The sequence below is a fragment of the Zeugodacus cucurbitae genome, chromosome 4, assembly GCF_028554725.1.
Source record: "Zeugodacus cucurbitae isolate PBARC_wt_2022May chromosome 4, idZeuCucr1.2, whole genome shotgun sequence".
In the NCBI taxonomy this organism is placed as follows: domain Eukaryota; kingdom Metazoa; phylum Arthropoda; class Insecta; order Diptera; family Tephritidae; genus Zeugodacus; species Zeugodacus cucurbitae.
Genome location: NC_071669.1, coordinates 75,322,048 through 75,341,888, shown reverse-complemented (window position 1 = coordinate 75,341,888; position 19,841 = coordinate 75,322,048). Strand labels below are relative to the sequence as shown.

Below are 19,841 nucleotides of genomic sequence, written 5' to 3'. Positions count from 1 at the left end.
CTGCGTGAAAGGTACTCTGGCATTAGAAAATAAACGTTCATTCGGGACTAAAGTGGCCAGAATGTGTAAACACTAAGACGCCTCTATACAACTCCAGAAACACATTTTATGTCAACCCACATCCAACTCCATTGTATCATAACGCTGATGCATATTTCATGAAACAGTTTAAAAAACAATGTTGTTCTATAGCTATTTTAACTTTAAAAGTCTTTGAGTCTTGGATCTAACGCAGAATTGAATTGTCATGACAGATCATAAATTTAACCACAGTATTTTATAAGCGCACAACCCACTAACAAATTCTCCTTATTGTACAAAAAACCAATGCCAGTGTGTTTCAAAATATATGGATTCGGGTTAAAAACGTCGCTGGAAGTAACATCGATGCATCGTTGTTTTTAGATTCGAAACATCGATGGCAAAAATCAACTCTCTAATCAGAACTGAGTTTACTCGACAACTCTCTTATTAGAACTGTGTCTTAATGCCAGTCCGGCACCCCTTATATAGTCGATTGTAAGCGATACATCGCCACTCGAACATTCTGGCAACTACGAATATCGATGTCTAGATACATCTGGCAAGTTATCGATTTCGATTGTCAATTCTAGTTTGTTCTGGTGACATTTTCGTTACAATACAAAGATACTACTTTAGCCACCACTGTGTGACTGCCTATAAATGGCAGCACTAAATAATATTGTTTCCATTGCATGCCAACAACAAACAATACATTTATATATTGACTTGCTACGCCAATATTGAAGAAAAAATATAATATATAAAAAAGAAAATTTTGAAGTCTTACTGAAACTAATATATCAGATACTATATTTAATATTTGTAATTGTGATTGTATACTTTCGATTTCACAATTTTTAATTGCAATCGGCAACACCGACAGTACCATTTGTCAAATCCAATTCGGTTTTCATTCGTGCAGGTTGGTTTGCAGTCGGGTTATTTTCAGGTAAATGTAATAAAATAAGTGATTTTATATTTTTAAGACATATAAGTGCCACAAAAAGAAATTACAGTACTTTGACTATAAATAAATTTGTGTGACTTGTGAGGTATTGAAAATATTAAATTAAAGCCAGTAAAGTCTCTAAAAAACTTTGGGTGAGTGCAAAGAATTGATATAATAAAAGTCAAATTGGGGTAACAAGTTTGAGATAAAACTATGTATGTGTTCCAGTCATTTTGAACGAGATAGTAAGAAAAATAATACTCGAATAATCTTTTATATTATACTAATGGTATTGTGTACCATTTTATGTATTTTAAAGTTGCTGAAGTAAATGTTTTCATAATGTGCTGTTACATAATACGAATATTATAGTATTGGTGTGAATTTAGGAGGCACGTCTACGTAACCTCGGACACAATCTGAAGTACATACATATGCACATGTAGACGAAAGTTAGTCATTTGACTTTAATATAATTAAATTCCGATCATATAATTAAAAAATACTTACACGGTAATTTTCTGTGGTCTTACATAAAACAATTTAAAACTTTTTTGTTATATTTCAATATAAATAGAAAAAATAAAGTTCAACTAACAAAAACATCGTAAATATACTACGAATTATATATAAATATATATATGGTACACATTGTAAACAAAACAGTTTTCTAAAAAATAAGGGTTTCATTTCATAAATTAGGTCGCATTTTTCAATATATATTGAATTAATTTGTGTACTTCGTGACATTTCGTGTAGTATTAATGTGAATTTGATCAGTGTATGTGCTGGTTCGCCAACAAGTAATATCGTAACAATTACATTTTGAATATATTTGGCATGAAAGTACAATTTCAAAGGTATTGAAAATGCAGTATGTGATCAATATTTCTCAAACATAAAAAACGTCAGATATTGACAGTAAAACCTTAATTTGTAACATACAGTGGAAAATGAAAAATTATGAAAATTAATTTGTACACAAAAAATAATCTTATCAGTTTTGATATTTGCTATTCCAGTCAGCAAATTTTATAGTACCTGTATTTCCAATAACAAACGTTTTGTATTATGCAATCTAATGTACAGTAATCTCCGCTTAAGTGCCCCTTCTTAACATGCAAGACTTTTGAGACACTTCAGCGGGAAAGGCACTTAAATAAATCCCGCTTAAGTGCCTCGAAGTACTTACCAAGCTTTTTCTCAAATACTTCGATCTCAAAATTTTTCTTTTAGAATGAAAGTCACATTTTTTGTACTTATTAATAACAATAAATATGAAAAAAAAACATTACAAAACTATGTATGTATATGTTTTCCTATTGACAATACTCGGCGTTTTCAATTTCAAAAATATTAAAAGGCAGTTAAAAGAGGAAATTTGACAAACAAGAGGGCACTTAAGCGGGGATCACTGTATTATGTTTTTTTTTTTCTTCTTTTTATGTGAAAGTAACTTTCTTTTTCTTAGTTTTTAAAGTCTATAGTATAATATTCTACTGATCATCGTCAAGTCATGTGATAATTTTTTTCTAACATTCATATATGTACATACAGTGGCTCACAGCCAAAATGATGCAGCAACGAAATGAAAAATTGCTTAGTAAAAAATCATATTTATATTTCGAAATGAAAAATGTTTACTAATTTATTGATTAGGTACATACAGTGTCGGACAAAACATCTTGGACTGATAGCTATGCATGCTAAAAACATCTCGTAAATTGCCAAATTGTCATTTTCGGTATAAAAACAGGTAAGGAAGGGCTAAGTTCGATTGTGACCGAACATTTCTGGCAATTTATTTATTTAATATTATATAATAGGCAATTTGACCCACATACTCGTCATATATATGGTGTAAAGTCCATTGGAAGTTGGAAACCGTAACATTAGGTTAGAAGCACCGAGGTCCTCATGTTCGATATATGGGGCATTGAAAACCTATGGTCCAATTTCGGAGATTTTTAGAAATTGGCTGCCACACCATAAATGCAGTATTTTCGCAAAGTTCTGTTCCGATATCTTCACTAGTGCTTACTTTACATATTGTAAAGTAAACTATTCAGGTCGACTTCAAAGTTCTGGTATATAGGAAGTAGGCTTGGTTGTGAACCGATTTGGTCTATTTTCACAACATATCATTGGGATGCAATAAAAATATTACAAACCAAATTTCATTGATATTGGTCAAATAGTTTCGGAGATATGGTTTTTACCCATAAGTGGGCAGAGCCACACCCACTTAAAATTTTGTATACCAATTTGGGTGGAGCCCTTTTGTACCTTCTTTATAATGAAATTTAAGGTTTCTGGTGTTTTCCCTTACTGAATTAAAGCATTTTTAGTCGTTTTTAACATAACCTTTGTATGGGAGAGATATGTACAAAAAACTTATTAGGGGCGGGGCCATGCCCACTTTCCCAAAAAAAAATTACATCCAAATATGCCCCTTCCTAGAACTATACTTTGGACCAAATTTTAATTCCATAGCTTTATTTATTTATTTGTTTTCGGTTTTCGTTATTTTGTGGGCGTGGCAGTGGTCCGATTTTGCTAATCTTCGAAAGCAACCTTCCTAAGATGCCAAGAAACAAGTGTTCCAAGTTTCATCAAGATATCTTAATTTTTACTCAAGTTACAGCTTACATCCGGACATACATCCGGATTTGAACTCCACTCTTCACCCGGATCACTTTGGTATATATAACCCTATATCTAACTCGTTTAGTTTGGGGTGTTACAAACAACCTTTATGTGAACAAAACTATATACTCTCTTTAGCAACTTTGTTGCGAGAGTATGAAAAGTACTTCAATATAAAGATAAATTGTTTATTTAGTGAAACAACAATAAAACTTATATTTTTTAATATTTTAAATTTAATACGAACGAAATTACAAGTATCCGATATTCACCGCGACAAAATATATTGGTTAATAATATAAAGTGGTCATGGTTGCAAATAAACATTCAGTTCAAGTAAAAAATAATAAGTATTAAAGACTACAAGAATAATTTATCACAAAAAGACGTTTGTAACAAGTAACTGGTCAGTGAAACGATGAAAAACAAACTTTTCTCTGATAGTTTAACATTTTATTTAAAATACTCAGACGGAATGAGAAGTGTTCGCCGAACAAAAAATAAAACATACTGCACAAATCGATACTGCCAAGGTACGGTTAAGCATGTTTAGGTGGCTTTGTGGTATGGGGATGTTTTCCGGGGTTGGTGTTGGACCACTGCATCGAGTCAATTGCATTATCAATCGATTGATATACAAGGATATCCTTGAGAATGTGGTGCTTGAGCATACCAAGTCAAATATGTCACGTTTGTGGTCCTTTTAACACAACCACGACACAGAGAAAATCTCTAAACTAGTGGAAAAGTGGGTCGTAGCACAAAATATTAATGTCCTAAAGTGGTCAGCTCAATCGCCGATCCCAATCCTATTGAGAATCTCTGGGAGATGATAAATATAAGGATAGACAGAGAGTTGATGTGAATGGAGACAAAAACAAATTGTTTAGAGCTGTAAAACAAGCCTGGTTTAAATGACCGCACAGCCCGAAATAAACCATACATCAATACTAAAACTCGAAGTGCAAAGTTGAAGGTTGCAAACGAACAGTTATATAAGCCTGAAAGCTTCTGAAATATCGTAATTTTTACAGATGAGAGTAATTTCAACCTGTTTATATCGGATAGAAATAGATATGTATGGTGTTGCTGAATTGCTGAGCTACAACCACAAAATCTACGTAGTACCGTAAAACATAGTATAAACACCACCGCAAACTTCAGATTTGAATGCAATTGAGAATCTGTGGTCAGTTTAGAAACGATACAAGCGAAAATGCCAAATTAGAAATAAAGCCGACTTTTTTGTTACTGCATAATTTTCGCTGTGAGGTGCAATATTATACTGTAGTTTGTTTTTGTTGTAGATAAATAAAATAACCACAAAATCTAATTTTTTAAAGCATAAATTTAATGTGTATGTCTGCCGCTGCAAAGTGTAATTTACATCTTTTGGAAAATGTATTTAGTTTTCAAGTAATACTTTCTTTAGTATTTCTTGTACGGTGGCATCACTTTGGCTGTGAGCCACTCTATGTAGATTTCACAAGCGTTGTGTCTTCATGCACAACCTTAAGTTTTTTCCTAAAATATTTTCGGCATAGTTCATGTACGTGAATTGATCAATCGAATGTCAAGGTCGACTTATCCCTTTTTTCACAATCCAAAAATATATATCATATCTTCTATATATACTTTTCCCCCATTTCCTTATTAATGCAGAAAATAAAATTGGTCTGATTAAGAAAAAAAGGAAGGGCTAAGTTCGGATGTAACCGAACATTTTATACTCTCGCAATTTATTGAAGACATTTTATTTACATAACACACAAATTTACCCATAAATTCGGCATAAAGTTTAATAGAATAACGAAAATCGTCATATATAGTTTCGATTTCATTCATTTTCACCAGTATATCCAAACCTATACGCTCACTTAATTTTGCTAAGACATCTCACATATTAACCAATACATATATGCGGAATAAAGCCCACCATATTTTTGAAAAACCAATAATTAGGTATATGGGAGCTAGGAGATGTTATGACCCGATTTTAATAATTTTTGGAACAGAAAACTATTAGAAGAAAACAATTTCCTCTGAATTACATTAAATTATCTGAGAGATTTAGCCATATTTTTGGTTAAAATTTACCCTTAGGCACTGAGTTCAACATGTTCGATATCTGGGGCCTTGAAAAGTTATAGTCCGTTTTCGACAATTTTTTCACAAATGAAGCCAGAAATGATATACACTATTTGTGTAAAGTTTTATTTCGCTATCTTCATTGGTTCCTTGTGTATGTATTATAAAGTGAAGGAATAAGATGGAATTCAAAATTGAGTTAGAAGGAAAGTAGTCAAGTGTTCCAAGTTTCATTAAGATATCTCTATTTATACTCAAGTTATCGCTTGCACGGACAGACAGACGGATTTCAACTCCACTCGTCATCCTGATCATTTATATATATAACCCTATCTAACTCTTTTATTTCTTGGTGACACAAATAACCATTATGTGAACAAAACTATAATACTCTCTTTAGCGGCTTTGTTGCGAGAGTACAATAATATAAATAATAATATGATTAATATAAAAAAGGGTTGTTAAAAGTTCTATCCTAAATCAGATTAAACGCAAAAAATACAATTTTAAAGATCTTAATAATAGCTTAATGGATTAAACTGTTGACAGCCGCGTCAGCCGCACTTTTCTTGGAATTAAAAAAGAAAAGCAAAATTTCCCGCAAATGTCGAGAATTCGGCTCAAAAAGTGACATTTTCAGTTGAGAATAAGTTTGGGATGCAAATAGATCTCTACAAATATTTTGTTGGGTTAATGTTGACACAAATGTCCAAGATCGATATAAAACGATTTAATCGACCAGTGCTTGATCCTAGAGACATCTATTGGAAAATGGCGGAAGCAAAGTTGTATTCACACTTTCACAATTTCTTAGTCAATATGTCATAAGTGAAGTAGTTCAGAGAAAGTTAACAACGTTGAAATATAAAATATGGTTACTTTTGATTGATTTTTAAAATAATTGACGATATCGTAATTCAATTACTTATAATTTCAATAGATGTTAAATCGATAATCTCATCGGAGTAATATTGCCAATATATATGTTAATTTTAATATTAGAATTTGCATATACAAAATTGTTTAGTTACGTCTAACAGAATAATTACAATTCCTCATTTATATAATAATTTTATTGCAGTGAATTTTAGAAGGCGATAACAATATGCATAGGGCGCATACAGCTTTCAACTTGGTGTTATCACCTATAGCTCAAAGAAATTTTGCCACATGGTTGCTAAAGGAAGGCAATACTAAGGTAGTCAATTACCGATAACACTGTACACTTATTATAATCTGGTTCGAGTTCTTTCAGGTATGGAAAAATTCTACAATTTTGGCTACAATCCGTGCTTACAGTTCAGCACCCGCTGAACAGTTTGCTTCCGGAACATCCGCTACTTATGTGGAGGAGATGTATAACTCATGGCTGCGAGATCCAACGTCAGTACATACGGTAAATATCCGATATGTTTAAAATATTTTGGCTTTGTAAGTACACATACTCATTTAGTCATGGGATGCATATTTTCGGAGTAACTCTTATAATGCTCCACCGGACTTTCAACCTGTTCAACGGAATTTGATACCTCTTTCAAGTGGCGTTAGCGCGCTTTCCTCGGGGGGAGCAATTGATTCAAAAACCATTGAGGACCACTTAGCTGTCCAAGCTATAATCAGAAGTTATCAAGTAAGTTATTAGGCATTTCTATCCAACGAATAATGATGGTTGCATCCTATATATGTGTTATTATTAAACAAGTTTAGGAATTATTATTGATATTTATGATGTTAGGTTAATAATATCATATACAGTGGAACTTCTGTAACTCGAATCACCGTAATCCACAAAAAAACTTCGAGTTATAGAATTTTCATTAAAACATAAAATTTTTCAAAAAGGCATATTTATTTAAATATTTCGCATAAAGTTTTATGTACATACATTAAAACATGTATTCGGTAGTTTTGTTTGTTGCAGTTTGCAATTGTCCGGCTCTTGACGTCTGTATCCCATGCCTTTGTTACTTGATTTATGCAATCAATAAGTGTAATGCCATATATTTTGTTAATCTCCATACGATATAGAGGGACTCTTTTAAAATTCTGCCACGGTAGTAAAATTTTAATTTTTTTATTTCGCCCTTGTCGAAAAGTTTGATTTATGAAAGGAAATTTGTATGAAATTTGATTTCTATTGCCAATTCAAGAGTTCGAGTAATGGAGAACTTCGAGTTAGAGATTTTAGTTATGGAAGGAAATTTGTATGAATTTTGATTTCTAAACGCTATTGCCAGTTCAAAAGTTCGAATTATGGAGATCTTCGAGTTATAGAAGTGCGAGTTATACATACATATTAATTTATCATTATATTTTTAAATTTACTAATTAATGGCCCGAAGTCGTAGTTAAATAACACAAAGTCGCCATTAAATAAGCTAGAGTATATTTTAATTATACACAAATTTTACTTACGACAAAACTGCTACTATACTATACTTATAGTAAAATTTGTTTAAATTTTCCTGTTTTATTATAATAATTATTTTAATATAAATTCACTTGATACTATCTTTTGAATTGAATATTAAATTTCTAAACATGTTAATTTCAATATACAATTTAAAATGTATTATCATGCTCAGTTCTTAGTTGTATCAATCATATCATTTAATTTTTAATTTCATGTTTTCTGGCCGATTGTCCCTTCTATCATATACTAAAGATAAACAAATTTTATTTTAGATTGCTACTAACTAATATACAGCCAGTATTTGCATATATTAATATTTTTAATCATACATTAAATTATTTTATAATATAATTGATTCAAAACTTATTAGGAACAAAATTAATATGTTTCTATTTTATAAGTATTAAATTATTTTAAGTATGTATGGGAAATAAGTTGTAACATTACCACTATAATAATTTCAATTTTACCACTTATTTGCACATTTTTTCCTTATTTTGTTTTATTTACAATCATAAATCATTAAAATTACCGATTAAATGTACTCTATCAATGCGACAACAATGAAATCCTTCATCAACATCCAATACATATAAATGAAATAATACATTTATAATAAAATCAATACATGAACAATTTAAATGAATGCGTTATTACGCTTAAGTCCCGCGGTCATTTGGCAGCAGATCTGGATCCTCTCGGCATCTTGAGGCAGGATACTACCGTCAGCAAAGATGGTCAAACCCGACGAGCAAACGAAGCTGTGCTACGTCAGCATTCGTCTTTTTTCGTTGGTAATTGTTTAAACTGATTTAATTTCTTTAAGTTTAATCTTGAAGTTAAAAAGTAAAATTTGGGACAGTATATATATTTAATGAATCAATGATTCAATGCCGTCGCAATGAAATTCGGAGTTAAGTTTTTTCAGATCTTTATTCCCAATTTAGTATTGACAACCGACCTGTCTGACACAATTTTTTAACTACAACGCTTTTTATTGCTAGCTTTTTCAAAAACAATTTCATATGAAGAGTAGAAGAGTAATTTATTTTTAACTAGGAAATTTTTCTTCTATTAAAGTATTAATATATTGCATAAATACTTTGCGAATACTTGTTTTGAATTTTAAGTTCATCGATTTTCACACGTTCATTCATATATAATTCTCTTACACGCAGAAGTATCTAATTTAGTCTGTAAATGTACATTTGTATAAATAATCTCTTAGGTTGAAAATTTGATCGTATCGTGTCACACAATTCCATTTGCACGAGTTCAAGGTCATGTACTGCTTATGTACCTAATATACATTCTTATCCACATTTTGAGGAGATTTATTTTTAATTTCTTTTATATTTATTAAATTTGAATCAGTTGTTATATTGTAATTTTATACTTTTTTATACATAATTCCTCTAAGTGATTATTTGTTATATTTCTCCCAGTCATTATATAATACACTCACATACATTTCTTATCTAAATTAAAATATGTAAAAACGGCTACCAATTTTTTTCTATGTGTTTGTTCGTCAATGAAACCACGCACACTTTTCAACCTTTTAAATAGATTCGAGGACATAATATTGCTCACCTCGACCCTCTAGAAATTAATGTCGCAGAATTGCCCGACAACTGCTCAACAAAAGCAATATACGCGAATTTCAGTTTTGGTAAGTAGGATACGCAAAACGAATACGAAGCAATATGAATATAATGTCGTTTAATATCACAACTGTTGATTATCTCTCATTTTAAAATATATGTATGTGCGTGTCTGTATGTATAGTTCTTTCTTTTAAGTATTAGCAGTAATAACTTCGTATATGCCTTTGTGAATATACATATAATATTGAGTGTCAAGAAGAGTGACTTCAAATAATTGATTAATGCGTGTGAGGCGTGAGTGAAACATTTATACATAATTAAGTGTTGGTTACATTTACAGACATATTTTTATTTGAAACAAAGTTATAGTTATTAAGTATTCACAACACACGTGTAAATCATGTATGATAAACTACATTAACTTTTGATGCTCGTAATAAATAAAATATTGGTAGTTTTTGGAATTCATAATAAACACTTACACTGCCTAAAAATGCTAAGTATACACACCCATTTACTAACTTGTATTATTCATTTGGGGTAAGAGTATTGTTCGGCAGGTCGTGAATTTTGTCTAATTTACCATCAAAACATACCAATTGTTTCTGAAATGAATGTTGCTGTAGAGCATGCTATAAGAAAATTGACCTCCGGATTTCAAAGCAATTACCAATAATACATAAATGTTTGATGTGTTGGTGTAGAAATTTGTATTTGAAAAATAACTGAATGACAATTAAATCGTAGGCGAGCAAGATATGGATCGGCCTTTCAAACTTCCCAGTACTACGTTTATAGGTGGAGATGAAACTACCTTGCCTTTGCGGTAAGAATTATCATATCACAATCTCTTTTCGCAGCTTTAACTTTTGTCTTTTTAATTATTTAGTGAGATTCTTAACCGTTTGGAAAATGTATACTGCAATAAAGTGGGTGTAGAATACATGTTTATTAACTCATTGGAACAGTGCAATTGGATTAGGAAACGTTTTGAAACTCCAGGAGTAATGAATTTTTCCCCAGAACAGAAGCGTCTAATCCTAGCGCGGTTGACTCGTGCAACAGGGTAATATATGCAATGATATTTAATTTGAGACAAACTGGGTATATTTATATAAGGACTTTTGTATTAAATATAGTTTTGAAGCTTTTTTGGCCAAGAAATATTCATCTGAAAAACGTTTCGGCCTCGAAGGTGGAGAGATGCTAATACCGGCTATGAAAGAAGTGATTGATGTTTCAACGGAACTAGGTGTCGAATCAGTGATTATGGGTATGCCACATCGAGGTCGCCTTAATGTCCTGGCTAACGTATGCCGTAAACCTTTACCCCAAATATTTACCCAATTCGCTGGTTTAGAGGCAGCCGACGACGTGAGTGACGTTATATAAATGCATATGTACTATATATATACATATATGAGCTGAAAAGCCTTTAGTATAAAAAAACCTAGTCCATCCAACATTTCGATACTAGTTCGATAGTGTAAAGCTTTAATAATACTAGCTCAATTTCATTTTACGGTAACCTAACAATATTTTGCAATAACACCAAAATTGTATCTTATAGTGTTCCCAAAGGTGTGCAGTATTTTTCTTATAGTAGGAATATATCCCAAATAATTTTGAGAAATGCACCCAAGTTTACAGCCCTTGGTCTGATGAAAATTCGTGGCCGTTCAGGTTACGTGGACCAACGTCATAGTGCATCATTTGAGCTGGTATGGCTATGATGGAGTTCATCTCCATTAATATTTATAATTTCTTTGCATTGTATTAACGGGATTTTTTTATCATGAAGCAATATTTTACATAACCTGAGATTCACTTTTCTATTGTACGCAAAATCGCAGAGATCAATGAATTGAGGATAATTAGATAAAGTAATTGTAACTTTGACAATATTATAGTTAAGATTAGTACTTTAAGGCAAGGATAAGGATTGTTTATTTTAGGTTGGATCAAGGATTTTTCAATCCATGCATTATATATGTATATATAGATGTTACTATATAATAACATTATTATAGGGTTCTGGCGATGTTAAATATCATTTGGGAACTTATATTGAACGTTTAAACCGTGTTACAAATAAAAACATAAGACTAGCTGTTGTCGCTAATCCTTCTCACTTGGAAGCATCATGTCCAGTGGTTCAGGGTAAGACTCGTGCTGAACAATTCTACCGTGGTGATCAAGAAGGCAAGAAGGCTATGTCTATACTCTTGCACGGAGACGCAGCATTCTGTGGCCAAGGCGTTGTCTATGAAACAATGCACTTATCTGATCTACCCGACTACACCACGCATGGTACCATCCATGTTGTAGTAAATAACCAAATCGGCTTTACAACCGATCCCCGTTTTTCACGCTCCTCACCTTACTGCACAGATGTTGCACGCGTTGTTAATGCACCAATTTTCCATGTAAATGCTGATGATCCAGAAGCTGTTGTACATGTTAGTCGAGTGGCTGCTGAATGGCGTGCTACTTTCCATAAGGATGTCGTTATCGATTTAGTCAGTTATCGTCGCAATGGACACAATGAGGTGGACGAGCCTATGTTCACACAACCTCTTATGTATCAAAAAATTAGAAATCATAAAACTTGTTTAGAATTGTATGCAAACAAGCTAATTGCTGAGGGAACTGTTACTCCTGAAGAAGTGAAAGCTGTGGCAGACAAGTACGATAAAATTTGCGAGGAATCTTTGGAACTAGCGAAACAAGAAACTCACATCAAGGTACGAGAAAGACAGCATACTATCAGTGACATGTTTATATAGAGATTTGAAATTAATTAATTTTTAATTACACTTTAAATTTTATTGCATAGTACAAAGATTGGCTAGATTCTCCATGGTCTGGTTTCTTCGAAGGGAAAGATCCTTTAAAAGTATCCCCAACCGGTGTTAAGGAGGAAACACTTATTCATATTGGTAATCGGTTTTCTTTGCCACCGCCAAATGCTGCAGAATTTGTCATCCACAAGTACGTAGCTTTAACTTAAAATTTATTATATGTAAGCATTTCATAAATATTTTTTTTTTATTATAATTATAGAGGTTTATTACGTGTATTGGCCGCGCGCAAAGCAATGGTTGATGAGGGTATTGCTGACTGGGCTTTAGCGGAAGCAATGGCTTTTGGATCTTTGCTTAAAGAAGGTATTCACGTGAGATTGTCTGGTCAGGATGTAGAGCGTGGTACTTTCTCACATCGGCATCATGTTTTACATCATCAATTAGTGGACAAAGCTGTCTATAATCCTCTGCAGCACCTATATCCCGATCAAGCTCCTTATTCAGTTTCAAATAGTTCTCTCTCAGAATTCGCAGTTTTGGGTTTTGAACATGGTTATTCCATGACAAATCCCAACGCTTTGGTGTTGTGGGAAGCTCAGTTTGGTGATTTTTGTAATACAGCCCAGTGTATTATTGATCAATTTATCGCAAGTGGTCAAGCCAAATGGGTTCGTCAATCTGGGTTGGTATGTCTTTTGCCTCATGGTATGGAAGGTATGGGACCAGAACACTCTTCGGGCCGTCTAGAGCGTTTCTTGAGCTTGTGTGCTGATGACCCTGATTATTTCCCACCCGAGTCGGATGAATTCGCTATTCGCCAATTACATGACATAAATATGATCGTAGCGAATTGTTCGACTCCTGCAAATTATTTCCATATTTTACGTCGTCAGATCGCCATGCCTTTCCGCAAGCCTTTGATTATAATGACTCCCAAATCTTTGTTACGCCATCCTTTGGCGAGAAGCCCTTTTAGGGAAATGTCAGAAAGCAGCGAATTCAGACGTGTAATTCCTGACGAAGGACCTGCCGCAGATAACGGAGATAATGTGAAGAAAGTTCTTTTCTGTACTGGACGTGTTTACTATGACTTGTTGAAAGCACGAGAGGACAAGAAGTTGGAGAAAGAAATCGCTATAGTTCGTGTTGAGCAGGTTGAGAATAAGACGCTTAGTTTATATATTTTAGGTATTACAAGAATTTTTATTTTTATTTTAGATATCTCCCTTCCCATTCGATTTGGTTAAGGAACAAAGCAATATATATAAGAATGCAGATTTATTCTGGGTACAAGAAGAGCACAAGAACCAAGGAGCTTGGACATACGTGCAACCACGATTCTTAACCGCACTTAACCATGATAAAGATGTTGGGTAAGTTTTTGTTATAAATTTCGAACTTTTTTTTTCAACCATTAAACATGAACTATTATTATTTTTTATTTGTACCATATGTTTGAAAAAGTATTGAGAAATTCACAAACAGAAATTATAAAAATATATGATAAATGGTCTGAATTTCATTGATTTTATAGTATTGATTCAGATTTCGAGTTTCAAACATTCGAATAGAAATATAGAACAGGCCCATGATTCGATTATTAACGGCTTTTTATGAAGCAATCAAATCCCTCCTTATTCCAAATCGGCCTCTTAAGTAATAAACTTTTTTGAGAAAACAAATATTCGGTATATTCAGTAATATATGTATATATCTCCTGTCTACATTGGTATATTACAATAAACTTATATAACCGATCAATTATTAGACAGTCAAGTCATAGACGTACGAGGACAAAACTTTTTTGTCATGTTTACCGCTTAATTCGACATTTGTTTTTAACACCGAAGGGCACAATAGACCTTAGGTCGCGGTGCAATCCTCACTATATAATCTAATCTAACACCGAATCTGATCTTGAAATGTCTTCTGATGCCGTTCTGATAACTTTGGCGGAATGTTTCTCATTTGACTATCAATTTCATTTCATTCGACTTCAGCTGTCATTATTTACTGCAAAAATTTTAATTATTGAATCATGGAACAGGTGTGTGTAATGCGTATTAGGTGTGACATTCTAATTTTTTAATCATTCAATTCTAAAATAAGATTTAATAATGTTTTTCGTTTTGGAGAAGTTCCATTGATCGTCCACTTGACATTGAAATTCACACATTTTCAGCCCAAAATTTTGTAATTGCATTCATATATGTCAGTCAGATTGTGTTCAATAAAACCAGTAAAAAGTCAATGATCCATTCAGCTATTGTAAATTTAGAGACAAATAACATAGTATATATTTAATTATTAGTCCAAATTTTCCTTTAAAATTTAAATTAATTGTAAATTGCAATTTCGAATAAAGTTTAATCTCTTGCCACAATTCGTCGAAAATGATACGATTGTTTTCGTGGATTCCCGAATTCGTGTTCCTCTTACATTTAATCGTTATAGCGCAGTTCTAAAACATTGTTCGTTTTTTATGTTTAGTTCAAGATGTGGTTTTGTAAATAAATATTTTTTTCGCTGTTTTTTTCAATGGACTTTATTCCCCAACTAATATGTTTAATTTTCCTACTAAAACTTTATCTGTATAAAATTTCTTCAATCGGAGGAGGGTCGTATGTAAATATAAAAGGTTATGTAAATACTTTACTTGCGACTTAAATATGATCACTGCGAAATTCAGGGGAATAATTTTATAATCGAGATATCGAAAATGAATGCAACAAATTCCATCCTTTGTGTGTGTATATTATTGTTACAGCTCTTCTAACCAGACAACAAGGCACAGTGCCGACTCTTCTTCCGTTTCCGATTCCGAATCGGATTCGAAATCGAAACCGTGGTTGAGTCGCGTATTCGCCAATGAAAAGGCTGCGGCCACCGAAGGCGATCAGAAACCTGTCGACTATTTCGATATGCGCGAAGTTCGTGACATGCAAGGCAATTTCAATAAGCCCGCTGGGAGCCGTGACATTTCGCCAAAATACAACTTTGGACGTAAAATTAGGTGAGCAAAGGGCGCAATACCTATCAAGATGTGCACAATGTGTATGTTGGGATCATTTGGGTATATGTGCTGCATTCTTTTGCGTCCTATCTAAATTTACATAAAATAATTTATTAATTTCTGTTTAGAATACAAATATTTTATGGCATAATTTCACTTTCTCTTGTGAAAATATTTTATCTTTCGACTTTGACGAAATTTTCTTTTCGACTTGAAATTAGTAAAAATGTGTAAAGTTTTTATATTATTTTGGCGAAAATTGCCTATTCAATTTCCAAGTTTTGCTTTGAAATTGAAGTTTATATAACGAAAAGTTGCTTAGTACTTATCTTGAGTGTGTATATTATATTGTCACTGTTATAATATTGTGATATAACCATCCCGTATATATTAATATAAAATGTACTCCTCGCATTCAAGTAACCAACCATTAAACATTCCAAATGCTGTTTCGTTTTCGTGTTTCTCTTTTATGAATGTCCCCCATTATTGCTTTGTATGCCTGTTATTAGTGATATGACTGTATGTTTATTTTTTATTTTAATGCTTAAACATTGTATTTGTAAAATTTGTGTATATTCATCACCATTCTAATAAATAATAAGCATACTGTTATTTCCAAATGTAATGTATCATATTCGCACCATATTGCTGAGCGGCGAATGATATGCTCACTCCAGCAATATGAACCGTGGACATGAGGAGCTGCAATTCAATGATTATGAATATCTTTGTCGTATGACATTTGAACAGACATTTAAATTAATTAAAATATGATGTACATATATTTAATAACTCTGAATTATTCAATCGTGAAAAAGCGTTTTAGAACTCTATATTTATCATCATATGTGTGTCATCATATCATAGTGTCTATTAACAACCAATTGGGGTGTCATCTCACTCACAAATTAATACATTTTCATCAAACAGAAATCGCGTTACAGTTTCGCCAATTTAATCATTTTTGTATATATTATTGAACAAACATACATAATTACAATTTTGCCCAATATTCATTAACATGATTTCCATATATTCCATACTTATGTCGTGGTTATTTTATATACCTTGATTTTATTTATTATATTTTCCAATCATATATAAGCTTAAACATTTTATCCCAATTACAATATATAAAATCAGTTACTCCAAAACTAATCATATTCATTTAATAGCATCAAGTTTGCATGTTTGTGGTTTATAACTTCATTTAAATTTTAATTACTTGTTATAGTTTAGGTCTTTACTAGGTACTATGACTTGTACCTTTTACCTATTTACGTCGATATGTAAACATTGAATAACGCATTTCAGCCAAATACCAATTGAAATTGAAAGCTTAAAATTTTGAATAGGGTTACAACTACTAGTACTTCTTAGTCCAAATAACTTATCTAGAATTTGCATCGACGGATATTCACCGAATCTCAAATGGTATTCGGATCTATTCATGCTTAATCAAATCATTATTGTAATATCTTATACAAAGTTTTTTACGTTATTCAATACTCACATACCGACATAAAAACATCGCACCATAAATCAATGTTGTTAATACATATTTTGTCGTAATTTTGAAGAGCAGACATTAATTGTGATTTTTCCTTCTTTCCATTTCCTTTGTATCCTAATTACAATTTCCTTAATCCCCATTACCATTTCCTTAATCTCCATTACCAATCCCTTAATCCCATTTATTCTGTGCACAAAATACGTTTGTGCAAATATCCAACATTTGTTTCTTGCTATTACAGCTATATTGGAAGACCATGCAGTGCTTCAGCAGCTACAGGATCTAAAGTACAACACACTCGTGAGCTGAATTCATTGCTCAACGATGCCACGACTGTCTAAGCGATCCAATTCAGCCTGATATACGACTAAGCGAAGAACCAGACAGATATTTCAGTGAGAAACTCATCTGCAGCACGCGTTTTTAGCTACAACAGTTAAATATTAATAAATGAATATATATATTTTTTTCATCGACTACCAGACTGCACCAAAATAATATTTTACTTATGCTGTCGACCTGTAATTTATTAGATAAACCTTTAATTTAAAAGAAGTGCATTAGTTAATGTCGTAAACTTGTGAATTGTCTCGATTGAGAAATGTTAGAAATACGTAAGTGAAAACAATGCAAACAGATCATTACACTTGTGAAAGGAAAACGAAAATATTTCACAGGGAGGTAAAAACAAGAAGAACAAGACCGACAATGTGTAACGTAAGGTGAATATTAAAGAAGCAAACCATCAGGGATATGTGTATCACTAACTTATTAATTATGCTTAAATTTCAAACTTTTTGTTGCACATATATATATACATATATATCCTCATATTTATAACTATTCTTTAAAATTGATACTTCTAAACAAATTATTATTGCCGTTTAAAATTCATATTTTTGCTACTATTGAATTTATTATCTCAGTGAAATTAACTTGCGAGTTTGTAAAAATAATTGTTTACACGCATACAAAACATGTTATGCCTTAATACATATTTAAAAGCCTAAGTTTACATACTTATTCTTAAATTGTTCTATGGCTTCATTATGTTCAGGAGTTTAAAAATATGGTGCCTATGAATGGAGAGCTTCCTTCAATTTTCATTTCTCGACTTTATTTATTCTATTATTTTATCACACTTTATGTTACATTGTATTAATAAGTCTACATAATGATATGAAATAAACAATATGAAAATATTTAGAGATGCATGATTATCCGAATACTTGCTCATCAAAATATAGTGAATATATATTTTAATGAAAGTGGGTAGGTATTGGGATTTTCAAGGACAGACTATAATCATTGATAAACTGAATATGCATTAAGATACTATGTAACGTGACTGTAAAATAAAAAATGGACTAAACACTGGTTCTTAAAACCAAGCAGATTGAAAATTGGACTAAGGACGACGCAATTTACAATTTCAGGTGTAAATTTCTAACTTATCCAATTAACAAAAAATAAAGATGTAAGTTAAGGAATTCATTATTCGAAAAGATGTCCATTAAATATCATTAAAATTTCTCGGAAATTTGCTGATATTTTAGCGAACATCATACACATTGAAGTCTTCATATTCGTCGAATGAGGTTTTGAATAGTTATCATGTGATTACAATAATTTTTAAATGTGCGGTGTCACACTTCAAATGTCAGTAAAATGTTGGTGATGTAGTTTTTCTAGGGAAGGGGCAGAGGCACCTTCCAACAATTTTTAGACCGATGCTCCTTCATACTGTGGAGAATAAAGAAAAACCAAATTCGAACATCTGCAATACCAATTTTCTCATAGTACATCCGGAATTGGGGATCATGTGTAGAAGTTCACGTAAGTGAGGAAAGTTTTTGATTGTCATTCACTTGGGAGTGGCCAGAAACGATTCTTCTCCACATGGTTCAAGCAGTTCATGACTTCCGGTTTTAGACCAAGTATCCTCTGGGTAACCAACAAACAGACGTTTGGAGGTAAGCTAAAGTGAGAATACGAAGCCACTTTGGGTTTGGGACCCACCACATAAAAACGAAGTACCAATGAAAAATCTACGAAAACTTCGGATGAGAAACCCCCCTTTTGATGACGGCCCCTGCGTTTTAAGGATTATGATTTGAGGGCATCCACCTAGAATGTCCGGACCCTTAATTGGGAAGGTGCCTCTGCCCAGCTGGTTGATGTCCTTATACGACAAAAGGCTGACATCATTGCCATCCAAGAAGTGCGATGGACGGGACAAGGATGGAAGAAGGTGGGTCCTTCTGACATCTACTACAGCGGCCATATAAAGGAGCGTAAATTTGGTGTTGGATTTGTAGTGGGAGGGAGACTCCGTCGCCGAGTCCTGGCATTCACCCCGGTGGATGATGATGAGGATGTCAGCGCATTCGTGGCTTGGCTCCCACGTCACTGTTGACAGTCATTACTTCGAAGTCGTAGATAATTTCATATACCTGGGAATCAGCATCAACTACACCAACAATGTCAGCTGCGAAATCCAGCACAGAATAACTCTTGCCAACAGGTGCTACTTAGGACTGAGTAGGCAATTGTAAAGTAAAATCCTCTCTCGACGAACCTAAATCAAACTCTACAAGTATCTTATCATTCCCGTCCTGATTTATGGTGCAGAAGCGTGCACGATGACAACATCCGATGAGACGACTCTTGGTATTTTCGAGGAAAATTTTGCATACCGCAAACGATGGAACGATGAGCTGTACGAATTATATAACGACATTGACATAGTTCAGCGAATAAAAAGACAGCGGCTACACTGGC

The 19,841-nt window shown here is 32.8% G+C and overlaps 1 protein-coding gene across 7 annotated transcripts in view; it reads left to right on the top strand.

Moving 5' to 3' along the window:
- Nucleotides 1-816: 816 nt before the first annotated feature.
- LOC105213019 (2-oxoglutarate dehydrogenase complex component E1) overlaps nt 817-19,841 on the top strand; it is a 31,562-nt gene continuing 12,537 nt past the window's right edge. Inside the window, exons 1-14 of one of the 7 annotated variants that reach the window (XM_011185516.3) lie at nt 817-973; nt 6,789-6,905; nt 6,963-7,103; nt 7,161-7,337; nt 8,785-8,914; nt 10,475-10,553; nt 10,617-10,793; nt 10,867-11,101; nt 11,758-12,471; nt 12,564-12,718; nt 12,791-13,685; nt 13,750-13,904; nt 15,299-15,544; nt 17,302-18,268. In XM_011185516.3, coding sequence (XP_011183818.1) covers nt 6,813-6,905; nt 6,963-7,103; nt 7,161-7,337; nt 8,785-8,914; nt 10,475-10,553; nt 10,617-10,793; nt 10,867-11,101; nt 11,758-12,471; nt 12,564-12,718; nt 12,791-13,685; nt 13,750-13,904; nt 15,299-15,544; nt 17,302-17,401 — 3,297 coding nt within the window. In that variant the 5' untranslated portion in view covers nt 817-973; nt 6,789-6,812 and the 3' untranslated portion in view covers nt 17,402-18,268. Of the gene's footprint in view, nt 974-1,004; nt 1,126-6,650; nt 6,673-6,788; nt 6,906-6,962; nt 7,104-7,160; nt 7,338-8,784; nt 8,915-9,689; nt 9,793-10,474; nt 10,554-10,616; nt 10,794-10,866; nt 11,102-11,757; nt 12,472-12,563; nt 12,719-12,790; nt 13,686-13,749; nt 13,905-15,298; nt 15,545-17,301; nt 18,269-19,841 lie in introns of those variants that run through there. The other 6 variants (XM_011185521.3, XM_011185518.3, XM_054230307.1 and 3 more) reach the window with 6 other exon arrangements.